General features: G+C 37.2%; 4 protein-coding genes across 6 annotated transcripts in view; 3 read left to right on the top strand and 1 right to left on the bottom strand.

The window, feature by feature from the left end:
* LOC134749436 (uncharacterized) overlaps nt 1-27,986 on the top strand; it is a 241,598-nt gene that overhangs the window by 167,261 nt on the left and 46,351 nt on the right. The gene's annotated exons all lie outside the window — the stretch shown is intronic.
* On the bottom strand, nt 751-6,513 carry LOC134749754 (ninjurin-2). Of its 3 annotated transcripts, none has more exons than XM_063684781.1 (3): nt 6,281-6,506; nt 3,371-3,547; nt 751-1,136 (listed from the first exon to the last, which is right to left on the bottom strand). In XM_063684781.1, exons 1-3 carry the CDS (start codon nt 6,314-6,316, stop codon nt 903-905), a joined length of 447 nt encoding a protein of 148 aa, XP_063540851.1. In that variant the 5' UTR covers nt 6,317-6,506; the 3' UTR covers nt 751-902. The 3 variants fall into 3 exon arrangements, with proteins under 3 accessions (XP_063540851.1, XP_063540850.1, XP_063540848.1); XM_063684780.1 differs by having other exon boundaries at nt 992-1,559; nt 6,281-6,513; XM_063684778.1 differs by lacking the exon at nt 751-1,136 and adding an exon at nt 2,130-2,359 and having other exon boundaries at nt 6,281-6,512.
* Nucleotides 8,105-18,548, top strand: LOC134749730 (uncharacterized). Its single transcript, XM_063684751.1, has 6 exons — nt 8,105-8,469; nt 8,738-8,867; nt 9,281-9,567; nt 16,599-16,774; nt 17,032-17,164; nt 17,954-18,548. The coding sequence occupies exons 1-6, from the start codon at nt 8,347-8,349 to the stop codon at nt 18,476-18,478; spliced, it is 1,374 nt and encodes a 457-aa protein (XP_063540821.1). The 5' UTR covers nt 8,105-8,346; the 3' UTR covers nt 18,479-18,548.
* Nucleotides 19,679-21,980, top strand: LOC134749376 (uncharacterized). Its single transcript, XM_063684296.1, has one exon. The coding sequence runs from the start codon at nt 19,739-19,741 to the stop codon at nt 21,926-21,928; it is 2,190 nt and encodes a 729-aa protein (XP_063540366.1). The 5' UTR covers nt 19,679-19,738; the 3' UTR covers nt 21,929-21,980.

The following is a 27,986-nucleotide window of genomic DNA, read 5'->3' as shown; positions in this document are numbered from 1 at the left end:
CTGACATAGTGGGATTGCGAGAGTATACATAGTTTGTCAAAGGACTGTCCCATTTCAAACATAGACAGAGAGAATCATACTATCTTTGTCTTACACTAGTACTAGCGCCCAAAAGAAAGGGATGAGTCTAATTTTCCTGGTTTGACCAACTATATTTTACATTATCATGGGTAATCTGATTTTACATTATCCTATAATTAAACTTAATTTTGTTGATTTTGTGATGTTATAGAGAAAAAGAGAAGTAACAAAATATTAACACTAGACAAAAATAAAAAAATCTTAATTTTCTAAAGGGCCCTCCACACTCGTGCGCGAATTGCGGCGCGAAGCCGCGAACGTGAGTGTGGAGTCTAGTTCGCTAATCAGCGAAATCGACTCCACAATCGCGTTCGTGGCTTCGCGCCGCGTAGTCTAGACTTCTAGAGCGCGCTTAAGATTCTGCACATGTCATGTTACTTGCGTTATATTTTAATACGCTATCCATTTCCATTGAAAAGAAAACGCTTATAATTACATTTACAGTGATTCCCATAATCTTAAATAATAAACTGGTGTCGTTCAGAGCATAGGCCTTGCGCAGGTGATGTTCGCGGTTTATATTGAAAATGAGGCTAAGAACTACCGCCACGATAGCTGACACAACCTAAAAAATAAACAAAAAAAAACAAAATAAAATGTGCGTAAAAATAACACAAAAAAATAGCAAACACATGGTAAAATTGGTAAAAAATAAATAAACCAAAGAAGTGATAAATGAAAAAATAAAAGAAAGAAAGGGTTGTCACACAGCTAAAATAAATATATCGATACTTTGACGATTTCATATGACTCAATTCTACCCTTACGTTACGACTAAATTGTCTACAACGTCTACATTGATTAAGTGGCACTTTGCATCACTACGCTTTCATGTTCAAGAACTTATCAACAATGCTCGTTGTCCTATTTCCATAGAAATCTTGCGTGGAGAGCGCGGGGTCGAGGCCGAACGTCATTTTGATGACGTCACAAAAAACTGCGCATGTCATGAGCCCCACCGAACCATGATACAGCCAATCGGCGATCTTCTTCTCTCTATGGCTTCCCTCATTGTCCATGAATGATATGATTATTGCCAAAACTCCCGCGCTCGCCTGCATAGAGTAAAACTTCACGTGAAAAATCTAGGAATATACTATTAAACGAAATATAAGTATTTTTTCCAGGTTACCTAAGTACTTATTACCTATCTTTTGAAATACATTTGAGCCCCCATTTATTAATACTATAATTGCGGCCTTACTGGTAATTACCATAAAATCGTTTGCCACCGATAACTTTCAAGAAACAGTGCCATTTCCTTTCCTTAGATATTCATTATTAATATAATTAAGGCGTTCTAAAATCAAAGGGCTGTTTGAGTATTCTAAACCGAACGCTGATATGACGACATTGACCACTGAAATGACGAATATGAAAATGACTATGACGTCATTGAGGATCACCGCCGAGGGTTGGTCGTCGTCGTCATTCAGGTCCAAGCCGCCGATGACGACGAAAAGCAAACCAACCAGCAGCTAAAACAAACATTCAGCTAGTTTAACTTTTATAATCGTAACTGCCTGAGAAATAAGCCAAGTTTCCGCTCTACATCTACAAAGAAGTCGATTTGCGCCGTTGATTTTATACCTAATTAAGAATCAAACCTGACCTTGGTGTTATAATAATTTTGATAGTTTATACAATGTTGATAAAGTTACACAATTTAAAAAAAATGCTGCTGTATAGGACTGGATAGGTATATTTCTAGTGCCCTGATACTTTATCTATAGCGTGAGACCGGTGAGACGTTCGGTCGGCATTAAGGTCTGGGGAACAGTTTTTCCATAAAATTTAGTGGAATGAAACAGTTTTCTACACATTATTTTTTCCCAATAGATACTATTATGTTTGTAAAACTCATATAGCCTCGTAGGGCCCAATGTGCATTACAATGTACACTGTTACTGTTTCAATCTAATTCGAAGTTCAAAAACTAAATAGCATTTCTTTTGTTTCATTAGTTTCTAAAACAAACCGAAAGTCACCAGTGTATGGTGGGCCTAGATATTTATACTTGTGCTGCACGACTTAACGTTTTTTGTATATGCAATAGAGAAATGTGGCAACGCGTGACAGCCTATACCACATAATCTATCTCCAAGTATCTTGCGAGCGAAGAGTCAAAGGCAGACACAAGCACATTGAGGACGGTGATCACAAAGGCGGAGGCGGTTGTGGCGTAGTTGACACGCTGGGCTGAGACGCGGTGCCGAGCCTCGTGGAAACGACAGTCACGGAGCAGGTTTAGAGAGAGCAGCACCATCCCCATTACTACCTATAGTTCAAAATCAACAATGCCGATGGAACAATGTTCATCAGGTATACGCAGGACCTTAGATAAAGTCTGAGAGTTTACTTAGTACCTACTTATATATATTAAAGTCATTATAAGGATTATACATACCAGTAAAGTGGCTGTGACTGAGTGTCAATTCTTACCTGCAGACTTTTTAGAGCAGCACTCTACATGAGCACTCTACATCCAGTCACCTCAGTTCAGCACAGTGGATCGATGCCATAGGTATAGTCGTTCGATTTGTAGCTGGCCCCGAACGGCTAATCCTTTGTCTATTGTTAAGTAAAATCGCAAGTGCTACTACCTGAATAAAAAATGGTTCGGTTCGGTCACTTTAACTGGTTATTGAATTACAAATCCTATGGCAATTGTACTTAGATTCAAAATGAACAAATGGAAAAAGTCGAACGCTACAGAACCAGTCTAAAATGTGTCATCGAGATGCGTTACAAAGGCACGTTATCGGAGAGCGCACCTACACTGGTTTTTTGAGCGTTGGACTACCCCGCGCTTAGATGCCAATTAGAATTATACGACCCTTTTTTGCAGATAGTAACACGTGCGGTTTTACTTAACCATAGTCAAAGAATTAGCCGTTCGGGGCCAAATCGAACGACTATACTTAGTTTCCCAAAATAATGGGATTTAGAGAAGGATTATATTATAATACCTCCCAAAGTTTTAGGATCTTTGTTAATAAAATAAAACGTTTTTACTTATCGAAAAACAGAAAAAAAACTCAAGTCACACTTTAAATTTATTGACTTAAGCGCCGATGCACTGTATGATGTCCAGGGTATTATAGTTTAGTCTAGTCGTATTGACGTAGGCACGACACGTAACATGTAAGGCATGTAACACGGGCCATGATTTGGAGAGGAAGATATACTCACCTACACCTGTTTATCTGTTTATATCTGATGTTAGAAAAATATAGGTGTCTAATAAATAAGTCATACGAAAACCAAACTTTATTCGAAATAAGCTTACCTGCAGCACTAAAGAAACAGAGATGAGAACGACCAGCAACGTGTAGAACTCGTGCTTGGGGCCAACTTGGAGCACGTACTTCAGCTGTGACGCATTGGAAGTGAGCAGCGCGATGTCCAGCATGCCTTGGGCCACGGTCTTCTTGGTGGCATAGCGGTTGGCGTCGAGGCCTTTTACCTGGGTAAAGTATTTCCTTTATGAACAAGGGGTACAATGGTATTTAGCTTTTTTTGGGCGTAGGAACTGGGTAGTCGAGAGTATAACAGATGTTTTTATGAAATTTGTTAATAATGTGAACCTAACTACACGTTTCATTGCTCTCAACTTATGATTTATTACTTTATTTTTACTTAAGTAACGAAGATACTTGCACAAGCGCGAAGTTAGTGAGATTTTAAGGCTACATCGGTTTGAAATATTAAACTGATAAAGGTTTTTGGCTAGGGAAGTGTTGATTTAAAAAAAATGTCGGCTTTAATGCACACGATTCTAAAAGTTTGTCTAACGCACGTTATTACTTATTTATCGTTTGGCTTACTAATAGCTACTTACTGTAATCGGATAACAAAAACTCAAATTACTTGTACACTGAGAACTCCAGTAGACGCATCCTGTTCCTTCGTTACCATTTCGTCTATGTCCACGTCCACGCCACGTTCGGACGGAGCATCGGTACTATCCTTAATGCATTCCATTTTCAAAATTTAAAAAACACGAATTCGATTTTGAAGTGTTCAAACTATTCACGGATACGTTCCGACAGCCACTAAGTTCTGATTGAGGCATTGTTTTTCGCCGAGCGAAGGAAATTCGTTATTTCCTTTAGTGCTCCTTTAACATGAGCCTTCGAGCGCGGTAGTGAAACCGAATCACTACAAAGTATAAAACAAAGTCGCTTTCCGCTGTTTGTCCGTCTGTCCCTATGTATGCTTAGATCTTTAAAACTACGCAATTTTTGATGTGGTTTTTTTAAAAGATAGTGATTTAAGAGGAAGGTTTATATGTATAACTAGCTGTTGCCCGCGACTTCGTAGTCTTCGTACGCGTGGATTTGTAACATTGAGATATCAGTAGGGACGGTTAATCATTTGTTAATAATTATACAACGCATGAAATTTGTCTTTCACAAAGTACGAAGTTTCAAGTCCCTAACTGAAAAAAATTGTTCTCGATATAATCCTTCTCAACACTTAGATTTTCAAGTCCACTATTAAAATAAAATGTTCGCTCCCGATGCGAACTTTATTAATACAAACTTGACAAACACGGTGCAATCAGTTTTCTTCTATTATAATATAATGCCCTTTTATCAAGTTTCGTGTTCCTAGCTTAAACGAAAACTTGTACTACATATAAACTACATCCTCTTTTTAACCCCCTTAGGGGTTGAATTATTAAGAACGTTGAAATAACTTTTTTTTGGAATATTATACAATGCCTTTCTAAGAAGTTTCAAAGCATTTGTAATGGATTCAAACTTTCAACCCCTTTTTAACCCTTTTAGGGGATGAATTTTCAAAAACGCTGAAAGTAGTTTTCTTGTTTTTTAATAATATTTTTTACCCAAGGTTCGAATTCATAGTGCGGTACTGTCATAGTAAATTTTGTAACCACAGTAAATACACTGCCATCTATCGACACACTTTAAAACTAAAAATGAAGAATTTATTTTGTTACCTTTATTTACCGACGTTTCGACACATGTTTCACTGGTCGATTGACTGGTTATTTGATTGGATGTGATATAATATGTGTTCAAACCGCGAAAGTTTTAAATGTTATAAAAATGATGATTTATAAAAATACGATAAAATGTATTTCAATATGGATAAATGATTTTTTTTTATTTGCAATAATTATTTTTATGATTTTGACCTATGTTCTTTCACTGATTTGAGTAAAAATTGCTAAATAACAAACGAAACCGTCAACGCCATCTATACGACAGTAGGCCAAAGCTAGTAGCGCCCTCTGATCGAGAGTAAAATTTTCTTGATTTTCGAGGCACGTTTTTTCCTTAGACTGTATCCATCTATTGCTTAAAATAAAACTTGAACCCCATACAAACTTTGGACCCCCATTTCACCCCCTTGGGGGATGAATATTGAAAAACCCCTTCTTAGTGGATACTAACGTTATAAAATCTACCCACTGTGAAAAATTCAGCTCTCTAGGTCCAACGGTTTGGGCTGGACGTTGATTTAAGTGAGTCAGTCAGTCAGTCGGGAGGGTTTATATATATATATTTTGTGTAAAATAGTTGAACTACCCGTGCGAAGCCGGGGCGGGTCGCTAGTTTTAAATAATTACCAGCGTATTATTATTGAGCGTAGGTATGATGAATCAACCAGAGCAGTAGATTGTGTAATCTTCCGACCTGAGGTAATTTAAGACGTACGTACTATAAGGATCCCGGTAGAATATGCTAATTTATCTCAAATATGTATACATGTCGCTATTATTCATCAAAAATAGGATATTAGGACAGCCTGTTCAACTACTACATATTGCTATTACCATTTTTTAAGGAACGTTGTATCCTATTAGCAGGATTTTGAATGGAATCTGCAAAGAATTTCAGCGGGCGCATCCCGCATCCAAGGTAATTAAAATTATGGTATGCCAATAATTTAAAGTACCTAGGTGAAACTACTACAGCCTGGCAAACAAATTAGTCAGTAGAAATAGGTTGCAAATAGTGTAGCCGATTTCGGAGTTCGAAGCATAGAAAGTGGCTACAATAGGTAAAATACAGACTATTTTGATGAAGATTGTACTGACGTATGAAACGAACTATCAGACACGAAATTATAAATTCACTGAACTGAACAAGAACTAGGCACAACATTGAAATCTTGAATTAAAAAAGAGAAAGTATCTGTATATTAGTTACTTGAAAGACAAACTTACCCCATTTCGCAATCCAGCGGGCAAAATCGAAGCCATTTTGAGATTCCCCTAGACTCTTGTTAACTTTTAAACATTTGAAAACAGAATGTTCGAACGTTATTCGCTTTTATTTTTATTTTTAGAGCCATTCAGAGCTGGAGTATAAAGCCGAAGCTTGCGGTGGTGTAAAATCGATTCGGTATCCAGACAACGGGGACAAACAATAATTCTTCTGCGATATTGTTGGTCTGATTTACGAGGGCGATAGCTATAGGTAAATGACAGTGTCAGGGTGGTGTCACGCGACTCTACGAGTTCAAGTGCTTACAAGTATAAGAACTTACTTTGAATTTAACGTATATCACTGGGATTTATAATATAAGCAGGACCATTTGATTCACAAAGAGATCGGGATTTATTTAAGCCTGAGGCTTTAGCAAATTTAATAATGGAAAATGTAATAAAAAAACTTTTGACTAGCCTTTGAGCAAAGTAAACTAACTTTTCTAGAACACGTGTAAACATGGCTAGCACGAATTAAGCACATTTTATAATGCTATTAACATTTAAAAAGTCAAAGATAGAAATTATGAATTGAAATTTATTTAGTAATTTATCCCAAATTGAGATCAGAATCGATGAAAAAAACGTGGAGTCCGACCACGCTAACTTTGCACTAACTTGACCGTGCAGTAATAAATTGATAAGTAGATAATACCGATAACTTAAAGGCAATGTAATATCTGGGGGCACGGTAGTGCCCCCGCCAAGACGAGCCAAGCGATGCACAAGGGCACTACCTACTTATTCTCAAAACACATCGTCGTTTTTTTGAACCCTTATAACTTGGGTTTGGATAATACTAGATCCCATCAAAAACATTACAAGTAAAAAGATGTAAGTCTCGCAACGCGTTCTACTACAAAAAAGTTTTGAGATGTAATGTGATACCAAGTCGGCTATTTTAGTCAGTGCCAGGGGGTGGTAAGGTACAAAGGGATGGTTGTTAGATACCATTATTTTTTTAATACATATAATGACTTGGCAATCCCACCAAAAACAATATTATGTAAAATGTTGCCAAGACGACCTTATGGCTCGCACTGTCAAAAAGTTATCAGATCTCATGTAGAGCCAAGCTACTAACTCTAAACGCCCTAACTCTATAATACAAGCCCTAGCTTCATAAACTACACCTTAGTCAAAATATGTGGCTTGGCCGTTTCGCTACGTATAAACAATTATAATAAACTACCAATATATAACAGAAGATATCGGACGTGTTCCGGTTTTCGTGGTAGCTATTTTCTTTCACAATATTAAAAATATTAAATATCAATAACATTAAGGTATCATCGATAACAGATATATCGATGTTTCATTTTGTCAATCACTATTTTTGACAGGAAAGGTTCTTTGTCTCTCTGTCTGCATAAAAGCCTCAGCTGACGAAAACAACGGATAACTTTTAAAAGTATTTTTAATTTTAATTAAGAGTAGGTTACGATTTCTTGTATTCGACTCGCAACGAAAGCTACTAAAAGTGGATATTTCACTACAATTACATTTCATTTAATCTTGTTATTAACAGGATCAATTTGATAGTAAAACTTCTTTAACTTTTTAAAAGTCGCGCGAAGTTTCTCATAAATTTGCCCATTTTATTTAACTTGATTATAAAAGAGTTGCGTTTTCTTACATATGTGCACAAAAAACCTACTTAATAATCTTTATTTTTGTATAGAATTTATCAGCTATTAAATAAGGTAAGCAACAATTAAAATTATTTCAAAACCTTGCTAAAATGAAACGTAGACAACAGCGCGTCTCGTCAGTGCGATTGCGATCTGTCAAAAAATGTTTCCATTCGTTCTGGTGTCTCGTGTTGTTTGGAAAAATATAAATCAAAACTACTATGTTTTCCGCGCTAATCATGCATAATTTTATCTTCGTTGTGTAGTTCTGTGTTTTGCTTTTAAGTGTTAGTGTTTTGTGTCTGAAATAATGAAGGAAGCAAGCTAATTCGCAAGTGGAATTTGCCACCATTAACATTGTTTTAGCGGGACGAGCCCATATTATTTTTCTAGATGCTGCCCTCTATGCCAATTTTGTTTACAAGAGATAGCCAGGATGCTTTTGGTAATAAAATTGTGCCGGGTACTAGTTCTTCCAAACAGGATTTTGCTCCTAAAATTGGTATAAACCCTGAGGTGAGTCAGGTATTATGGCGTTGATGTGAGCTATTGCGTATTCATGGTATTATTCGTATATGTTTCATTACTTGCATTCTTATTAAAGAACGTTTAGTAACAGTTTAGCACTCGTGTAAATAAGTCACTTACAGATATTATAACTGGAATGTATTATATTCAGCCTTATTATTTATAATACACTATGTTAGTAAACACTAAAGCCTGAAGATGACATCACAAAAGTATGAAATTCAATGTTTAACTCAGGGTTTTTCGTCTATTTCAGCCACCTCCTCAAAAAGCGGATCAAAATCCTTCATTGCCTGTGCAGAATGAGTTAAAAAATGATAATCAGGTTAAAGAGAAAAAGCCAGCTAAGGCTCTTGAGTCAACAGAGACCAATGCATTGGATGCAGGTAAATATCTAAGCATTTCTATCCTCATATTTTTGCTTTAACACTGTAAGAATGTAGGGATGAAGAAATGTGTCATTAAAGTAGGTCACAAGACTTGGCAACAGATATTATTTTTATAGGTAAACAAAACTTGGTAACATAATATTCACACCTATTGTCTATGGACATTTTAAATTTTTTCCTTTAACAAATGTTTACTTGTATAATAAAATTCCTTGTATTATAAAAAATAATTAAAATATATTTAAACCGGGTTACTCACGTTTAACAATCATCAACTTTATAAATGTGAGTGACCCAGTTTAATATATTTAATATGTATAATAACAAATTGAAAACCGAAATATGTGTACATAAATGAAAAGATCTGGAATTGTATAATGAAGTTCTTACATGTTTTGTATTTGTTTCAGCGTTAGTTAGATCCTATTACACAAAAGTACAATCAAGGTTTTCTTCAAACCAGTCGGTGCCTACCAATAAGTTTGTACAGTTCCAAAGTCTATTGAAATCTTTCGACCCTACCAAGGAGACTCCGGTAGAGTTATATAGAAAGATAGAGCAGTTATTTGGTGTAGAGCATAAGGATTTTGTAGAGGACTTCTTATTGTTTTTGAAGAAGGGACAAGCAGTGGAAGTGGGAAGGTTCTCCGACCATTTAATGTTGATGAAAATTACAAATTTTATACAGTTGTTACAAGTAAGTATTATCACTTAATTCAATCATATTAGAGCCACACATGATTAGTCCTTTGAATTTTGTCCGAGTCTTTTTTTGCCGTAATACAGTGGATCGGTGCAAAATTGTAAACCTACTTTTGACTCCTGCAACACTACCTTAACCTTTCGTATGCGTATGTCAAAAAATTGCCATATAAATAGAAATCGTGACAACTTCATGTTTAAGTTGAATATATATGGAGCAGATCTGTTACACGAAACGGTCTGCATACGAAAGGTTAATAAGGCAAATGAAAGTGACACAGCCATTCTTAGTAATAACAAACCACAAAGTGTATGTTTGGCATGACATTAACTGTACTTCGTTGATATTTGTTTTGTGCCTAACAGCGACCATTAGTATACCAGCATCTTTAGTATAACATGGTCCTTTCTGATTTTATTAATATGTAACTGGTTAGGTAATCAGCAAATAGGAATCAACTCTACATTGCCTTGAACCTTTGCTTTTTCCTTGCTTATTTAAATATGTACTTTATTAAACTGCAGTAAATAATTGCTCGGAGCAATGCTGAGCCGAACGGAGCCGAGTTTGCCCGAACCCGAAGCTAGAATTTTGCATCCCTGACCCTGTCTATACTGTACTATTGTCATATCTATGACAATGTGTTATTTCTTTGATGGAAATGACCCAATTTTCTGTTTAACCCTTTGAATGCCAGGCCTATTAAAACTTTCACGATTTTTAAACATTATCCAATTGTAAAACGGGACTTAATCGCGTAAGTTTTAGTAGTCTTCAATTTTTTTTCATTGCTCACTTTTTATCATTTTGCACCAAATGTTTCATTGCATTGGTTTGTTTGTGTATGTTGGTATAGAATATTTATTTGTATGCTGAGCGAATCACATTCTGCTGATAACCTGTGCTTTTGTTCTATTGTTTAATTATGTGCACTCTGCTAACTGTCTTTTTCAACCGTATTACAAGGACATGAGATCCACCAATGATCAGTTAAAGAGTGGCAACAACGTTATGGCGTAACATGTAAATCATGTGGACAGAACCTTATTCCCTTAAAATTAAGGGTGTATTTTCAGATTTTTTCGATCGCATCGATTTCGAATCTTCCTGGAGCTACTCGTATAGTTCTAGCTATATACATCATACTGTTTGATTCTGGATTAATCTTAATATCATTAGGAGTCATCCATAAGTTAACCATATAAACCAAACACGCACGCGGGTGCCATTGTACCTTGTAGGTAAAATCCATCGCACGCGCCCGCGCCAGTTAGCGTTACTCATACTATTATTCGTTAACCCGCTCACCCGCTCCGTGCAACCGCGCTAGATAGAGGACGCCCATAGCCCATAGGCATCTCAATTTCCTAATTCAAATCACTAAAAAAGTATATGGGAGGAAAGAATAGTGTAGGTTACGCGATTCTCACACCGCAACGCGACCGCTGAAGTAGTAGCTGGTATGCTGGTAATAGAATAGGTGCAATAGCAATAATTTCATCTAATTCTAGCTTTACATTATATTGTGTATCGTTTGTTACCGTTTAAGAAGAAAGGGGACGATCTATTCTCCATACAAACATAGTCATCATTTTCCTCCCTGGATATTGACATTATATGGAAAATAACTTTACAGAATTTTATGTGTTTTAGTCATAGCTATGTCCGTTTGATTTTTTTCGTTTTTTTTTTAAATAGTATGAAAGTTAAATAGGCGCGAACAACAGGTTTTATACAATTTTTTAAATATCCGAACTCTGATAATAATAAAATAATCCAAAAAAATCAAACACTGATTAAAATACATCAATTTGTGTAATTTTGTTTTTTCAATTCAAATTCAAAATGTTTTATTTGCAAATATAGGTAGTACATACAGTATGATACAGTGATGGTAATCTTACAATAAGTGGTGTCTCTATATTTGACCAACAAGCATGCAAAAACAGTTAGTCTTAAGACTAAACTTAACTTAGACTTAAGTCTAAATTAAAAAATTATGTAAAAATAATCTGAACAGAAATCTATCAAAGAATTAATGACAACAGTTACTATTAAGAAGACTAGTTTTATAATATTTAAATACCCGGATGTCAAACAATTAAAATTTATATAGTTAAATAAGGGCCTGTTTCACAATGTCCAAGTAAAGTCCTGAATAAGCTACTTGCCCCTAATCTGACGAATAAAGTCATCGTTGGCGTTTCACAATCTCCAAATAAGCTTTATCTGCTGGATAAAGTGCTTTTTTTGTAGGAAATTTTATCTGGCAGTTTATTTATTTGTTAATTAGCTATCCAATACTTTACTTGGACATTGTGAAACAGGCCCTAAGAATACAAATGTCGCAATGTCAAAGTCAAATAATGAAAAGAATAGAATAAAAATTAAATATTCAAATAATCCAAGAGACAATAGTAGCATTTATCTGTTAAGAATGTCATCAATGCTCGTTTGAATTCAATTGTATCCTTATTTCTAATTGTGTCAGGTAGTTTATTATAAATTTTGCTTCCCAAACAAATCACACTCTTTAGATTAAGGGCAGTATTAACTGGTTCTGTATGTAAATCGATTTTTACGCTTTTATTTCGTAAATGCGTTGCTTTGTTAAAAACTGTGGAAACAAAGACAGCAATTTAATAAATAAAGAGCGAAGGTAGAGTAAGCACTTTTAGTCTTTTGAAATGTGGGGCGCAGCTACTTATGCATCTTTTTTGGGCTTTAAAGACTAATTCTCTGTTAGTAGAGTTGCCCCAAAAGATAATTCCATACCTCAAAGTAGACATAACATAACCATGATACGCAGCCATAACCGCATCCCTACTGAGTACTGACTATCTTTGCAAGTCTAGATAGTGCATATGAGAATATATTTAGTTTTCTACAAACTTCTTCGGTATGCGGCTTCCAGGTTAATTGACTGTCTATTTTAATACCTAAGAATTTAGTTGAGTTCACAGTTTCAATCTCAGTTCCTAGGTATTCACATTTAATTGGAAGAGGAATTTTCCATCGATAAAAGTGCATAATTTTTGTTTTGTTGATATTGATTAATAAATTATTATAAGCAAGCCATTCAATAATATTGCATAATGTCATATTAATTTCAGATTCATAATCATTATCATTATCACATTCAATAATTACAGTGTTATCATCAGCGAATAAGACTATTGGATATTTTACATGTTTAGGGAGATCATTAATATACCTAGTCGGCTCATAAGTTCTGTCATATACATAGTATCAAATAAAATCAAAAGTTTAAGTTTATTCCGTATAATTTGTACAGCGTTTGAAAGCTTATAAACTAGAGAATCTAAATGTATAACATTTATTCAAAATGACCGCCATAATTATCTACACAGGCTTGAAGTCTTCGTGGCCAGTCGTCAATGGATTCACGCACCACTTTCATGTCGATATTGGCCACTGCCGTAGCAAGAGATTTTTTCAGCGAGTCTAGATTTGCATGAGGTTTTGAGCACACCTTTTCCTCTAAATACTGCCATATTTTATAGTCTAAAGGATTAAGATCTGGGCTAGAGGAGGGCCAATCTTCATGCCGTATAAAGTCGATTTTATTGGAGGCGAGCCAGGCTTGTGTAGACTTTGCCTTATAGGCTGGAGCAGAGTCCTGCTGGAAAACCCAATGCTGGTTTAGAAACATCGTATGGGATAGTGGTTTCACAATATTAGTCAACACTGTGTCTTGGTACACTTTGGCACAACTTTTTACTCCTTTCTCACAAAAATGCATACTAGTGACGCCCGCATAAGAAACTCCCAGCCAAACCATCACAGATGAAGGGTGATGACCTCTTTGAATACGGGGAATGCTATTAGACGCTTCTTTACTATTGCGAGCGTACACTCTATAATTTTGTTTATTACAGTTTTCTTCTATGTCAAAAATTTTCTCGTCCGAAAACAGTATACAACGGTGCTTATTTTTAGCGTACTTCTTCAATAAAGCTTTAGATCTTTTAAGCCTTAAAGCTTTAAGCCGACCATTGAGAAGATGGCCAGTTTTTCGTTTATAAGCACGAAGTCTCAGGTCTTGATTAAGCACTCTTTTCACCGTGTTTTTGCTCAAACCCATCTGGAGGGCCATAACTTTTTGTTTCCTAGCGGGATTTCTGGCAATGCGTGCCCTAATTGCTTGTACAACCGCTGGAGTCCTAGCTGTACGCGGACGACCGCTTCTTTTCTTGTCATTTAAACTAGAGACCTCACTGTATCTTTCTATGGTACGATACACAAATCTTAGAAAATTTTAAATTTTCAAGTAGCTTAAAAATTTTAGTCGGCGAGTGACCACAACGATATAATGCAATTATTGCGGTACGGCTATCTTTAAGCGTCCACTCCATGTTGAAGAAAACAGAAAATTGCAAAATTATACTACTCAAATATTTAATAAAAATTCGAAATTCAAATGCAGAACGGTTTTTGTTTTAGGAGTTCCAAATTTAAATTTTAAAGGCCAGTGACAGAACTTATGAGCCGACTAGGTAGATTAGAAATAAAAGGGGCCCTAGAACACTCCCTTGAGGGACTCCGTAGACTATTTTGCGTCTATTGGACACGAAAGATCTTTCCTTTTTAGTTTTTGGACATATTTGGACAATTTCAGTTACCTGTCTAGGTCACTAAGGTATGATTTGAGCAGATCAAGAACATTGCCACGTATATCGTAAGAGACCAATTTTTTTGCTAGTATTCAATAATGTTAATATCCAGAGAGGAAAATGGGGACTACGTTTGTATGAAAAGGCGGTTGCGGGGCGGTCGTCCCCTTTCGTCTTATTTGTGTACATTAGATAACTCAGTGGGCATTCTGTTTTGTTCTGTAATAGGTACATTCGGAGCAATCAATACGGGTCATTACGTATCTTCGTTTTTGTTGTTCTTGCTCCTTAAAATCTTGAGCGTAGCGAGGGACTCAAAAACACGAGATGTAAAATAACTTTGCTCTTGTGTTGCACACATAATTTTTCACCTCAGTAGTGAGAACATATTAAAGGTTAAAATGTATTTCGAATTACACAGAATAAACAGAAAAAAAAAGTATTATAATATGTACGATACGATAAGATACGATACGATAGGATACGAGACGAGACGAGACTAGACCGGACCGGACCGTACCGTATCATACCATAAAATAAATGTAATAAAAGTATGAAGTTCATGGCCTTCACTAAATTAAAAAGCTAAATTGTTTCACTCCCTGGAGTGAGGAAAGTCGCACTTTCCTCACTCCCTGGAGTGACGAAAGTAGGCTTGTTCGAGCTGCTGAGGTGAAAAAAAAATTTAACACTTGACTTTAGCATCGTCGAGATCGAGCGCCTTCCTTGTCTGCCTCATTGAACACTAAGGCCTACTGTCCACGACGCGTAGCTGCATAGACGCTGTATGAATACGCAGTGCAGCTGCCATGCAGCCCGGCGTACAGACGTTTTCCACGAAGCGTAGCGTAAGCGTATCGTAGCCTACATTTCCTTTCATTCGTGAGAATGTCGTCCATCGATGAAGACGTTATTTTGGCTTATTATTATTATTGTAAAGACACGGATATTTTTCCACTATTTGAACAAACTTTGCAGCCCTTGCCGCCATTTTTTTCACAAAAACTCAACGTGCTATTCCTTGCGATGTAGCCCGGCGTATGACATGCAGTACGCCCAGCGGCGTGAAGCTTGCATGCAGCGTCGCTGACGCGACGTTGCCGCTCCGTCGACAGAGTTGTGCGGTTTTGTATGAAGGCTGCAAGCTAGCGTACAGCAAGCGTACAATGACGAGTACGCGTCTATGCAGCTACGCTTAGTACGCTTTCGTGGACAGTAGGCCTAACGAACTCTTTCCAAGGCTTTATTTCTGATACCTCTTAATAGGGATGATGACACATGTTGAATTTTATAACAAAATCTAGTACCATAGATGGCAAATGAGCAATTTATCACAATAATGTGGATATTAAAATAATATATGGAAATAATACAAAAATACACGACTTGAAAGTTTCAAAATTGAAGTATTTTTTTAACTTCCAAAAAGGAAAAAAGTAAGGGTACCATTCGATTCCTTACATTTTATCTATAAAAAGATTGTATTGCAAATATAAACATAAACGCAATATTTCACCGACATAAACGCAATTTACTCGTTTTGTCCATACATTCAAAATGGGCCCTCAGTGAACTTGACGTCACGTTCACTTATGGTTTTGTTAGGAGCGTTTCGCGAGTGAAGTACGACTGTCGGACATGGACTATCATTTCTGACTTTTGTTTTGCTTTAATGCAATGGGTCCCATATAGACATTTGATCCTTAAAATAAACCTGATCGATTGATACCATTAATGAAATATGTAGGTCATCGAAATCGAGAAAAACAGCTCTTCCATCATGGATGTAAGTAAAGGGAGGTAGATATGGCAGTAGGCGCTCGATCGTGAGCCATCAAATATAGGTTCCGGAACCTATTTATTTATTATTTATTTATTTTAAACTTTATTGCACAAGAACAAGTACAAAAGGCGGACTTAATGCCTTGATGCATTCTCTACCAGTCAACCACTGGGCCAAACAGAAATTGTTAAGGTGGGTGCAGTGCGATGCGAAAAAAAAATTTCTAAATATAAATTCTAATACTAACGCCAATATACAAACTAGTAATATTTATAACTATAATACCTTTATAAACTACATAAATAAACAATATAAATACATATACAAATTTATCATATAATATACATAAATATATATTTGCATGTGCGGGGAAGGGGGGAGGGGGGGGGTCCCACTAGACAGTATCTAGCACCTATATGAGTAAATCGTACGGCTGACGCCAATGTGTCCAGATTGTCACAATCAGCTACTAAATATTGCCTGCATTTTAGTTTTGTCAACTATGAACGTCACGCATCTATTATTAATAAAAAGTCATTGTCTTCCATAGACAATATAGACATTTCATCTGCCAAAATGTATTAAACAGCTTTCGTCTCTCTTTCCAGTCGTCTCTGTCACGCAAACCGACGGTGCTCCGCAAGGTTCTCCGCGCAATTTCGAGTGCGCTCGTCAGCGGCGCCGGAGCCGAGCTGAAGACCCGCGTGTCGCCGCACCTGCGCGCGCACCCGAAGCTCTCCGCCATGTTTAAGTCGCTGTTTCCTGACGAACGACCACCGGATAGGTATATAGTCTTATAGTAATTACGTGACTTCTTTTTCCTCCCTCAGCCTGAGTACACGGAGACAGGGTAAACTATGTGGCACCCCTTGCGTTTTAAGCGTCCATTGGCTTCAGTAAAGGCTTACCAAACGGGCATGCTTGTCTACCACCAACGTAGTAAACCCTGTGAGAGCGTAGTAAGGAAAAACCCTAGCGCAACACGCTTCAATCTGATCGGACAATGTGAAAACGCTGTAATGTGAGCATTTTTTGTTGCAGTTTATATGAAGCCGGCGTGGACACGTTGCATGAGAGCTTCCTCACTGACGACAAGGGTTACGACGTGTGGACGTTTCCCGAGGAGAAGTACAATAGGAGGCAGCCCACAGACAACAAGGGGCTTGACACTGTGGTGAGTATCTTTAAGGCTCTTTCATTGGGCGATAGCCCGCGTGCGGGGCGCGGGATTGTGCCGTAGGCAACCCGGTGACAAGGGGCTTGACACTGTATTGTATTGTATTTCGGGCGATTTTCCGCAACTCGACGACTGGCCTTGACCTTGAGTATTAAGGTTCTTACATTGGTCGATAGGCCACGCATGCGGGGTGGAACCCGACGACAACAAGGGGCGGGCTTGACACTGTAGCGAGTATTAAGACTCTTTCATTAGTCGATAGGCCCCGCGTGCGGGATGCGGGAGATCTTTCAGTTCATACGAAACCAGCGTGGACACGTATCATGAAATTTTCCTTACTGACGATAAATGTTACGACACGGACGAAGAGGAGAAATACAACCGGAGGCAGTCCGACGACACCAAGACGACGTTCCGTTCTGAGTAAAAATAACAATCCCGTTTATGAATCAATTTTATCGTCTTATTAATACAGTTCATATTCATATCACAGCTCATTCGAAGAGTGCTTTACTTCTTGACTGCATGAATCAAGTTTAACTCCGAAATAGCCATTATGATATTGAATTTTTGACCCATTGGGATGTAGGTTAAAGTTGTTTTTAAATACAAGTGTTTTCGGTAGTAATCAATCGCACACAACGTCATTTTTAATCGTTGGACTTTCACTTAGGCATACCAATGATATTTCTACATTGTCTATATCCTACAGACGTTTTATTATTCTGAATGCATAGCATTCATATTGAAAAAAAAAAAACAATAAGACGAAGTTATTATTTCCAGTACCTGCACGGTCGGGTGTTCCTCCAACACGGCAGGATGCTCCGAGCAGCCTGCGTCACCTACCCCTACAGCAAGGAGCCCTATCGGGTGCGACCCGACGAACCCCCTGAACCCAAACCCCAGAAGAAAAAGAAAACCCCCAAATCACCCACCAAGAACATCAAAGACGTCAACGACAACACGAAAAAAGAAGTACTTAAAAGCCCGAAAAAGAATGTAAAGAAAAAGGAGAAGGAAGTGTTAAAAAGAGAGAAAAAAGACAAGACTGTGATCACAGAGGCTCCCAAACCGAAAATCGCGAAGATCGAAGTCACAGCGACTGAAATTAAAAAAGAAATTAAAAGTAACTGGACTAGGGAGGAAGATAAGACTATGTTGCAAGTATTAAAAGGCGAAGCGGGCTCAGAACAAGTATTTGGAAGGATACAGGAGTCACTTCCCCATAGATCGCATACGGAAATCAAGGAGAGGTTCTGCCATGTCATGAGCTTGCTACAGGAGATGGCCGTTGGTGAGGTCACGTAGCAACCCGAACTGATTATTGTTAAGAGTATTTATAATTTGTTAATGAATAAATTTATTTTTGACTTTTAGACTGTTGTTTCAGTTATCAGGATTATCAACCGTTTACATATAAGCAAAGAGGATATAATAGGATAGAGTGGTACTGTCATAGTAAATTTTGTAACCACAGTAAATTCACTGCCATTTATCCACAACTTTAAAACTAAAAATGAAGATTTATAAAAATACGATAAAATGTATTTAAATATGGATAAATGTTTTTTTTTATTTGCATTAATATGATTTGACCCATGTCCTTTGACTGATATGCGGTAAAATTGTTAAATAAAAACACACGAAACCATCAACGCCCTCTATACGAGAGTAGGCCAAGTTAGTGGCGACATCTGATCGAGAATCAAATTTTCGTGATTTTCAAGGCACGTTTTTGCTTAGACTGTATCCATCTATTACGGAGTTATATCTATCTTTGATATAAGTAAGATCGAGCGAAACGGCCTTTGTACGAGCTTTGTACATTTTATACAATTTGGCTTGGGATATCTCGTTGGCCACGCCTCCAAACTCCGCCCCCAACGTGGACTTGAACGTTTCTTTTCACGACGTTTTCAACCGGTAACTATGTTTGTGATTAAGAAAAATAATTGTTCATTTTTAAATTCTAAAATAATCCCTTAATTTCTAGAATAAGATTTGCAAATAAATTTAATTTCTAAACCTTTTACCAAAAATATTGACATCGGTTGAAAACTACGTTAAACGAAAAGTTGACTACGTTGTCACATTTTTTCACTCAGTCACAGGCTCGTAAAATCGTCCAACTCGTTGGGGGTAGTTGGCATTAAAATTTATAACAGCCTGAGTCGTGAAATAAAAGAGGCGGCTTTTTGTCAGCTATTTGTTAAAAAGTCAAAAGCAGGCCAAGCCAGGCATTCTTCTATTCTTCTGATAAAATAATTTTATAGGGAGTCAATTCATTTGTAGTATATTACAATTTTTCATGTTTTTTTTTTTAATTTAGTGTAAGTTGTACTTTCTTAGATGGCTCAAGGTTGATATTTTGATATTATACTACTCTTTGAGGTTGGCTCAGCGACCCAAATTGGCCGAATTGTTAAGTAGGTATTTATTCATCAGTTCAATCACTTTGTAACAAGGTTTCTACAACTTGGAAACTCTAACTTCGTCTTTGTTTGACAAGTGTCAAATCAATTAATCATTTTAATAACTTATTTTATTTTTCTATCCAATATTTTTTAAATGTTTAAATTAGACGAGAACTACTATTATCGAAAATGCTTCTTCGAAAGAGAGCCTCAGGTGCCCACGCAGTCACAGATAAAGAAAAAGATGGGAGAGCCTTTGGCAAACGTTTACTTCAAGTCCATGACCCCAAAGCTGAAGGTTCTTGCCGGCTTAGAACCAGTCATGAAGGGCGGTGGAGCAAACTGGTACATGCCACCACATGAGGTTTTAAAAAGTCGACATGTCCTTAAACCTATACGGAAAGAACATCTCTCCAAACTTAGTTACATAGGCATAGACGGGTACGCTGAACGTATGCACGATGAGCATTTCCAAAACATGGAAAAAGAGAAAAAGCGAGCTTTAGAGCAAAGCGACGAACAGTGGAAAGTGAGAATTAAATTAGCCTGTGAAGCTCAATGGTACGATGAAGCTAAAGATGCGGAGAAAAAGAACACGGCCATGATTCAACAGGCTTTCCATGAGTTCACTATGCTATATTCCACTTCCATAAACAAAATTGAATCGCTGCTTTTCCAAGCGGCTGAAGCGGAAATTAAAAGAACTAGAGAAGCTGCGTTTGAAAAAATGCAAGCGCATTATGAAGGTCTTCTGAAACAACAAGCGACTATGCTGTACGATAGATACGCTAAAAAACTTGAAACGAAAAAGTTAGAACTGAAAGATCAGTTTTTAAAGAAGATTAATAAAGCTAATGATGACACTTGGAAACGCATCCACGATATTAATGTTGAGAAACACGTTGCTATAGAAAAGTTGAGACATCTACTTGAATGTCAGAATTTGGCGTGTCAAGTATACGTAGCACTCAAGGAGAGGGAGGAGTGCGCGAAAGAAATGGAAAGTGCCAAACATAAATACGAGAAAAAGGTCAAACGTCTCGACGATAACATAGTGATGAAAGATGTAAAAATTGCACTGGCTGCGGCAAAAGAAAAAAGAGTACGAGAATTCGACAGGATTTGGCAGAAAAAAGTTTGTCACACCGTAAAGAAGTTCCAAATTTTTGTGTCTTACTGCCTTAACACGCTCCCGGAGTATGCAGAGTTCTTCATTAATATTGAAAAGCTAATGATGATTCAGCTAGAAGAGGTAATGCAAAATCCCAGCGCTGAGAGTTTGTTTGAAGACGAAAGGGAAAAGGTATCGACTCCCGTGGCTCGACCGCACCCTTTTTATCTCTGCTGTGAGAAAAGATATAAGCCGCAAATTGATAAGGACCTTTGCCCTGTTCATTGCACTGCGAGCGCTGAGCAGTTCCCAGTAGTAATCATCAATAAACGATGCATATACGCCGCTTGCGACAATTTCAACCTGTTCACATCTAAAATAAAGGACTTCGTGGAAGGTGAACGTGGCGATGACGCGGATTTTGTTGATGATCACGATTACACCTACGACGTGCCTGTTAGATACACTTCTTCGACTCATTTGCGAGCATTGCAATTAGAAAGCTCGCTCATGCAAATCTTACAACAAGAACGACCTAATGTGAAAGGAGTCTCGACTGCATGCTGCGTATGCAGACTACCCTACTGTTTCTGTAGTCCCATTAAAATAAGAAGTCCAAAACCAGAGAAAGTTATCAAGAAAACTCCTTCCATACATTCTATACCATCTGGCAACAAGATAGAATCGAGGGAAGTAGAACTAAAACATGAACGGGAGCCTAAATGGGAAAGCTACCTGGACTTCGTAAAGCCAAAGAGATGTGAATGCGCTAAACTAGCTAAACATCACTTGCAGGAGCACTTACCTGCATATATGAGGATCACGTCCCCTTATGATGCACCTGATCTGCCCAATTACGAGCCTTGCGATCTCGATACTCTGAAAAAGCTGGTTCGGAAGGCTCAAGGCAAACGCAAACCGCCGCCTCCTCTCGCCAAAGTCCCGTCCAAAACTAAAGACGTGGGTACACAGTACTCTGACCAAGAATTTGATAAGTTGTGCACTTGTTTCTCGGACGAAGAATTGGATAAGCTTTTCCATGAGATATTGAATAGTCCACAGGGTAAAGTGAAAGATCGGTTTGCCGTGGTAGATGGTTCTGTTTCGGGCACAAACAAGGACCCTGAAATTTTCGCTGCAGCGCGCGCCTTTTCACTCAGGAATTTGCTAGAAGGCGCGCCGCAACTCGAAGAAATCTTTAAAAAACCATCGTGTTCTTGGTCGCAAGATTAGGTGCAAAACGTTATATTTCTGATGGTTAATGTTTTAAATTTAACTAATAAAAAATAAAGTTTTTTACGTGTTTCGAAAATTATTAAATTCCAAATAATTCCTCAACGCGTTTACGTACCTAAATACTCTATTTATAGCATTTTGAATTATTCACGGTTTTGTCCGGATTGGTCCGGATACTCTAGTTATGCCACGGTTACGCAAATTTTAAATAGCATGGAGACTATATAAAGGAGCCAAATCTCTATGTATGAAAAGTGTCCATCAAAAAACAGTAATTAGGCGGCGCCACAATACACCGAAATACTACCAAAAACAACCTACGTAATTTGGTCGGGTTATTTGTTGCCTTATATGGTTCATGTTATACTCATGTCCCAGAGCCTAACTAGCGCCACCGGAGAGATTAGGAACTATTATTTAAAGCTGAAAGCGGTCACTTGCAACAATTCTGCCATAAGAGATTGGCATCCTTTCTATACCATCCATAAAATAGGTAATGTATAGCGCTGTCCCGCTTGCACATGTCATTCGGTACGGAAAATCCCGTGCGTGTGCGGCCAGCATGCGGCCAGGCTTAAAAAGAGTTACGGTCGTAAAACACCGTCGCACCGCACAAAGTCATTGTGCGACGCATCCATAAGTAAGAGCGAGAAAGCGATATCTCTTACTTATGCGTGCGTCGCACAATGCTCAGAATAATAACTAAAGCATAGAAGCCGGGCAAAAATAAAAGCTTGGTAAAAGGTATCATATTCACAACACGATATTACTTTTTGTCTATGAGTGAGTGAGACAATAATCCGCAAGTTCTTTCGTTTTTAACCGACTTCAAGATTTCAAAGGAGGAGGCACGTTGTAGGTAATGTGGAGTCTTGTAAGTTCGCGCTTCGCGTCTCCTTTGACGCGGGCCAAAAAACCGACAAAGAACGGGGAACAAGGCGCGAAGGCGTGAACAATCTGCGAAATCGACGCCACAACGTTCGCGGATTCGCGCATGAGTGTTAAGTGCGGTGTGGTAGTCTGTTACAGTTTTCGACGTTGGTCGTAAAAGCCTTAACACACTACCGCAGCGCACCGACCTTGGTGGGGTGCGGTAGTGTGTCACGTAATAAAATAAAAATATAGAGGTTGGCTTGAGCCACAAGCAAAGCCTCAGAATAATGACTAAAGCATAGAAGTCGGGCAAAAATGCTTCGCAAATATGTATACCCGTACTTTACTTCCTTACGAATTAGATAATGTGCCGAAAAGAGATGCATATATGCTTGTTATTTCTCATTTACGTACGGTGTCATAAGTTTGATAATTTGCTAGGGATGTAACTGTGTCGACTTTTTATATCGATAAATTATGCATGTTTATGTGCCGTGTAAAAGAATAATCACGAAATTGGCAAATTGATAATAGTCTGGCTAATGAAAGTTGAACCTGAAAAAACGCGGCAATTTCAAGAAATCTGTAGCAGGCGGCTCGTTGAAATGAAATGGAATACAAGGATTGCATAACTTTTACACTTTTTGTAATTTTCATATTCTAAAAATCATTAAAAAGTATAAAAATTATGCAATCCTTGGAATCAAAGAGCCGCCTGATATAAGGATTAATGCATGTACCTAATTTAGCTTTTATCTCATTTGCAGTCTACCACTCAGAACCGTCTAACTATACCTCTCGTTTTTTTATCATTAGAAAGAAGGCGAGCGATCTCAACGTGTCGTTTTATCAAAAACCACTTTGAAAATAAGTCACAACAAATATAATATACGATCATTTACATACTTTTGCTTTCATAAGTAATATACAGGGTGTGCACAGGGATTCCGACACACTTTAACCATGAATTCTAGTGCCTATTTGGATAAAAAAAAGTAATATAACAATGCCATAGAAAGCCTAATTTACGAGATATTCAATTATTTAAGTAATTTCGAAGTTAAAAAAACTCAAGGCTAACACGCCCTTATGTGACGTAATCATACATACCAAGACACAAACAATCACACATGCAAAGCAGAAGTGTTAAAAATAGTAAACTTACCTGTCACCTGCTATAAACTAAGACTATAAAGTGTCATATTGGTGTCGCATGTTGTCTTTTTCACTCTTTCAAACTAAAGATACGTTCACAAGTTAGTACTATCGTTAATTGATTTATTTTGTTCCAGAAATTAAGTAAATTAATTAGGCAATTTTGGACCCATGTTGATATAACATTTTTCTTTCGTAACACTGCCAGGAATCCACGGTTAAAGTCTGTCGGAATCCCTGTGCCCACCCTGTATTGTTATATTTATAAAAAAACTTGTCAATAAAAAGACACGTGGAAATGGTTTACCGTTTTTTCTTATGCTAAAAGACTAAGTATAGTTTCTAGTCATGTACAGTCAGCTGCAGAGAAAAGGCATAGAAAAGACATACAAAGTTCTGTAAATTAGTATGGACGTGGGGTACCTTTTCTCTGCAGCTGACTGTACCAAATAGGAAATAATAAAAAAAAACGTTCGTGTAATATTTTTTTTTATTTAATAATAGGGAATATTACGCGTAGGTGGCGCCACTATCACAATCTGAGGGTCTATCGCGAAACAAGAAAATCGAACTTTCGTTATCTAGCATCTCTGTCACTCTTGCGTATTCGAGCGATAAAGAGGCAGCTAGATAACGAAATTTCGGATTCGAGTTTTCCGGTAGGTCCCCTGAAAACTTGTCAAAAACCTGTTAAAGGTACAGTATGAATAAGTTACTCTACGGTGCACTAAAAAAGCTAGTGCTGCACTCTGGTGGCAGAACATTGCAGTAATATCCCCTATTCCTCGTCCTTTGGAAATCTGAAATAAAAAGTTGAGTTTTGTGACCAACAATATTAATAAAAGGAACATTCATCAATGATCATTAATGTCTTTTTTATTAGGGTTCCGTACCCAAAGGGTAAAAACGGGACCCTATTACTAATACTTCGCTGTCCGTCTGTCTGTCACCAGGCTGTATCTCATGAACAGACAGCTGAAATTTTCACAGATGATGTATTTCTGTTGCCGCTATAACAACAAATACTAAAAAGTACGGTCCCCTTGGTGCGCGCGTCCGACCCGCACTTGACCGGTTTTTAGTATTAAACTATAGTCTGGCAAACGCAATCTGTCAGTAAGTAAGAACAAAGAAAACTATAGGTACAGTCGAAGGCAAAAATATCGATCCAGACAAATGGCTTAAAAATATGTGAACATGATTTTATTGTCTGAGCGTACACATATTTTTGAGACTTTGGAAATGTATATATATGTATGCCCTTGACTGTACTCATCAATTAAAATGAGACAGTCCTGGGCCAAACTATAAGAAAGCTGTAAATGTCGATAGGTTATTGATCTGAGGTCGATACATCACTATGCCAAAAATATAACCTTTCATACTTAGCAGAAAAGTTCAAAAATATATGCAAAAATCTATATAGACTTGAATGCAAGTAATAATTACATAAACAACATATCGATTTCTATGTTTAGGGTCAGGTCCTATAAATAAATTTCTTCAAAATTGAACAAAACTCACCGATTAAAGGTTATCGGTTCGTGCGTATTTTATTTTCTTCCTGTATGCGATTTACAGCCCTCGATCACACAAGACATTATCACAAAGGGAACTTCAAACCATTACAAATAAAAACTCAGCACGTTTTCCAACAATCTATCAGGAATAGCAAAAATATAATTAAAATAAACCAAGATGACCGCTGAAACATCCCGAAATATTTCAACTAAAATAATACGACTATGTCAAGTTGTTACAGTTGACACCTACCTGTGAAATAACGAACATATATTTTTTTTGGCTGGATTATATTATAGAACCACATAGGACCATTTGACATTTCCCTCAGTTTATCTTATGACAATACTGAAAAAAACGAAAGAACTTGCGGATTGTTGTCTCACTCACTCATAGACAAAAAGTAATAACGTGTTGTGAATACGATATCTTTTACCAAGCTTTTATTTTTGCCCGGCTTCTTTGCTTTAGTCATTATTCTGAGAGCAAAGCTGCCGTATCTTTTTGATTCATGTTTAACAATAAAAGACATTAAATTCATGATTCGCAAATAAAAATAGCTATAGTTGGTCAAACCAAATATTCATCCTTTTCTTTTGTGTGCTAGTACTAGTGTAAGACAAAGATAGTATGATTCTCTCTGTCTATGTTTGAAATGAGACAGTCCTTTATTTTGCAATAATAATATATTTTGCCGTGGCAAAATGCCGGGATAACGCGAGGAAGATGATGAATATATTTATTAGTAGTCGAAACAGCGTATAGAAGCCGCACCATTTCATAGACAACATATTTTTTAACTGGCAATTCCGTTCTGAGTTCTGATCGACGCTCAGAATAATGACTAAAGCAAAGAAGCCGGGCAAAAATAAAAGCTTGGTAAAAGATATCGTATTCACAACACGTTATTACTTTTTGTCTATGAGTGAGTGAGACAACAATCCGCAAGTTCTTTCGTTTTTTTCAGTATTGTCATAAGATAAACTGAGGGAAATGTCAAATGGTCCTATGTGGTTCTATAATATAATCCAGCCAAAAAAAATATATGTTCGTTATTTCACAGGTAGGTGTCAACTGTAACAACTTGACATAGTCGTATTATTTTAGTTGAAATATTTCGGGATGTTTCAGCGGTCATCTTGGTTTATTTTAATTATATTTTTGCTATTCCTGATAGATTGTTGGAAAACGTGCTGAGTTTTTATTTGTAATGGTTTGAAGTTCCCTTTGTGATAATGTCTTGTGTGATCGAGGGCTGTAAATCGCATACAGGAAGAAAATAAAATACGCACGAACCGATAACCTTTAATCGGTGAGTTTTGTTCAATTTTGAAGAAATTTATTTATAGGACCTGACCCTAAACATAGAAATCGATATGTTGTTTATGTAATTATTACTTGCATTCAAGTCTATATAGATTTTTGCATATATTTTTGAACTTTTCTGCTAAGTATGAAAGGTTATATTTTTGGCATAGTGATGTATCGACCTCAGATCAATAACCTATCGACATTTACAGCTTTCTTATAGTTTGGCCCAGGACTGTCTCATTTTAATTGATGAGTACAGTCAAGGGCATACATATATATACATTTCCAAAGTCTCAAAAATATGTGTACGCTCAGACAATAAAATCATGTTCACATATTTTTAAGCCATTTGTCTGGATCGATATTTTTGCCTTCGACTGTACCTATAGTTTTCTTTGTTCTTACTTACTGACAGATTGCGTTTGCCAGACTATAGTTTAATACTAAAAACCGGTCAAGTGCGGGTCGGACGCGCGCACCAAGGGGACCGTACTTTTTAGTATTTGTTGTTATAGCGGCAACAGAAATACATCATCTGTGAAAATTTCAGCTGTCTGTTCATGAGATACAGCCTGGTGACAGACAGACGGACAGCGAAGTATTAGTAATAGGGTCCCGTTTTTACCCTTTGGGTACGGAACCCTAATAAAAAAGACATTAATGATCATTGATGAATGTTCCTTTTATTAATATTGTTGGTCACAAAACTCAACTTTTTATTTCAGATTTCCAAAGGACGAGGAATAGGGGATATTACTGCAATGTTCTGCCACCAGAGTGCAGCACTAGCTTTTTTAGTGCACCGTAGAGTAACTTATTCATACTGTACCTTTAACAGGTTTTTGACAAGTTTTCAGGGGACCTACCGGAAAACTCGAATCCGAAATTTCGTTATCTAGCTGCCTCTTTATCGCTCGAATACGCAAGAGTGACAGAGATGCTAGATAACGAAAGTTCGATTTTCTTGTTTCGCGATAGACCCTCAGATTGTGATAGTGGCGCCACCTACGCGTAATATTCCCTATTATTAAATAAAAAAAAATATTACACGAACGTTTTTTTTTATTATTTCCTATTTGGTACAGTCAGCTGCAGAGAAAAGGTACCCCACGTCCATACTAATTTACAGAACTTTGTATGTCTTTTCTATGCCTTTTCTCTGCAGCTGACTGTACATGACTAGAAACTATACTTA

The sequence above is a fragment of the Cydia strobilella genome, chromosome 18 (genome assembly GCF_947568885.1).
Source record: "Cydia strobilella chromosome 18, ilCydStro3.1, whole genome shotgun sequence".
Classification (NCBI taxonomy): domain Eukaryota; kingdom Metazoa; phylum Arthropoda; class Insecta; order Lepidoptera; family Tortricidae; genus Cydia; species Cydia strobilella.
This window is presented reverse-complemented; position numbering and strand designations above follow the sequence as displayed.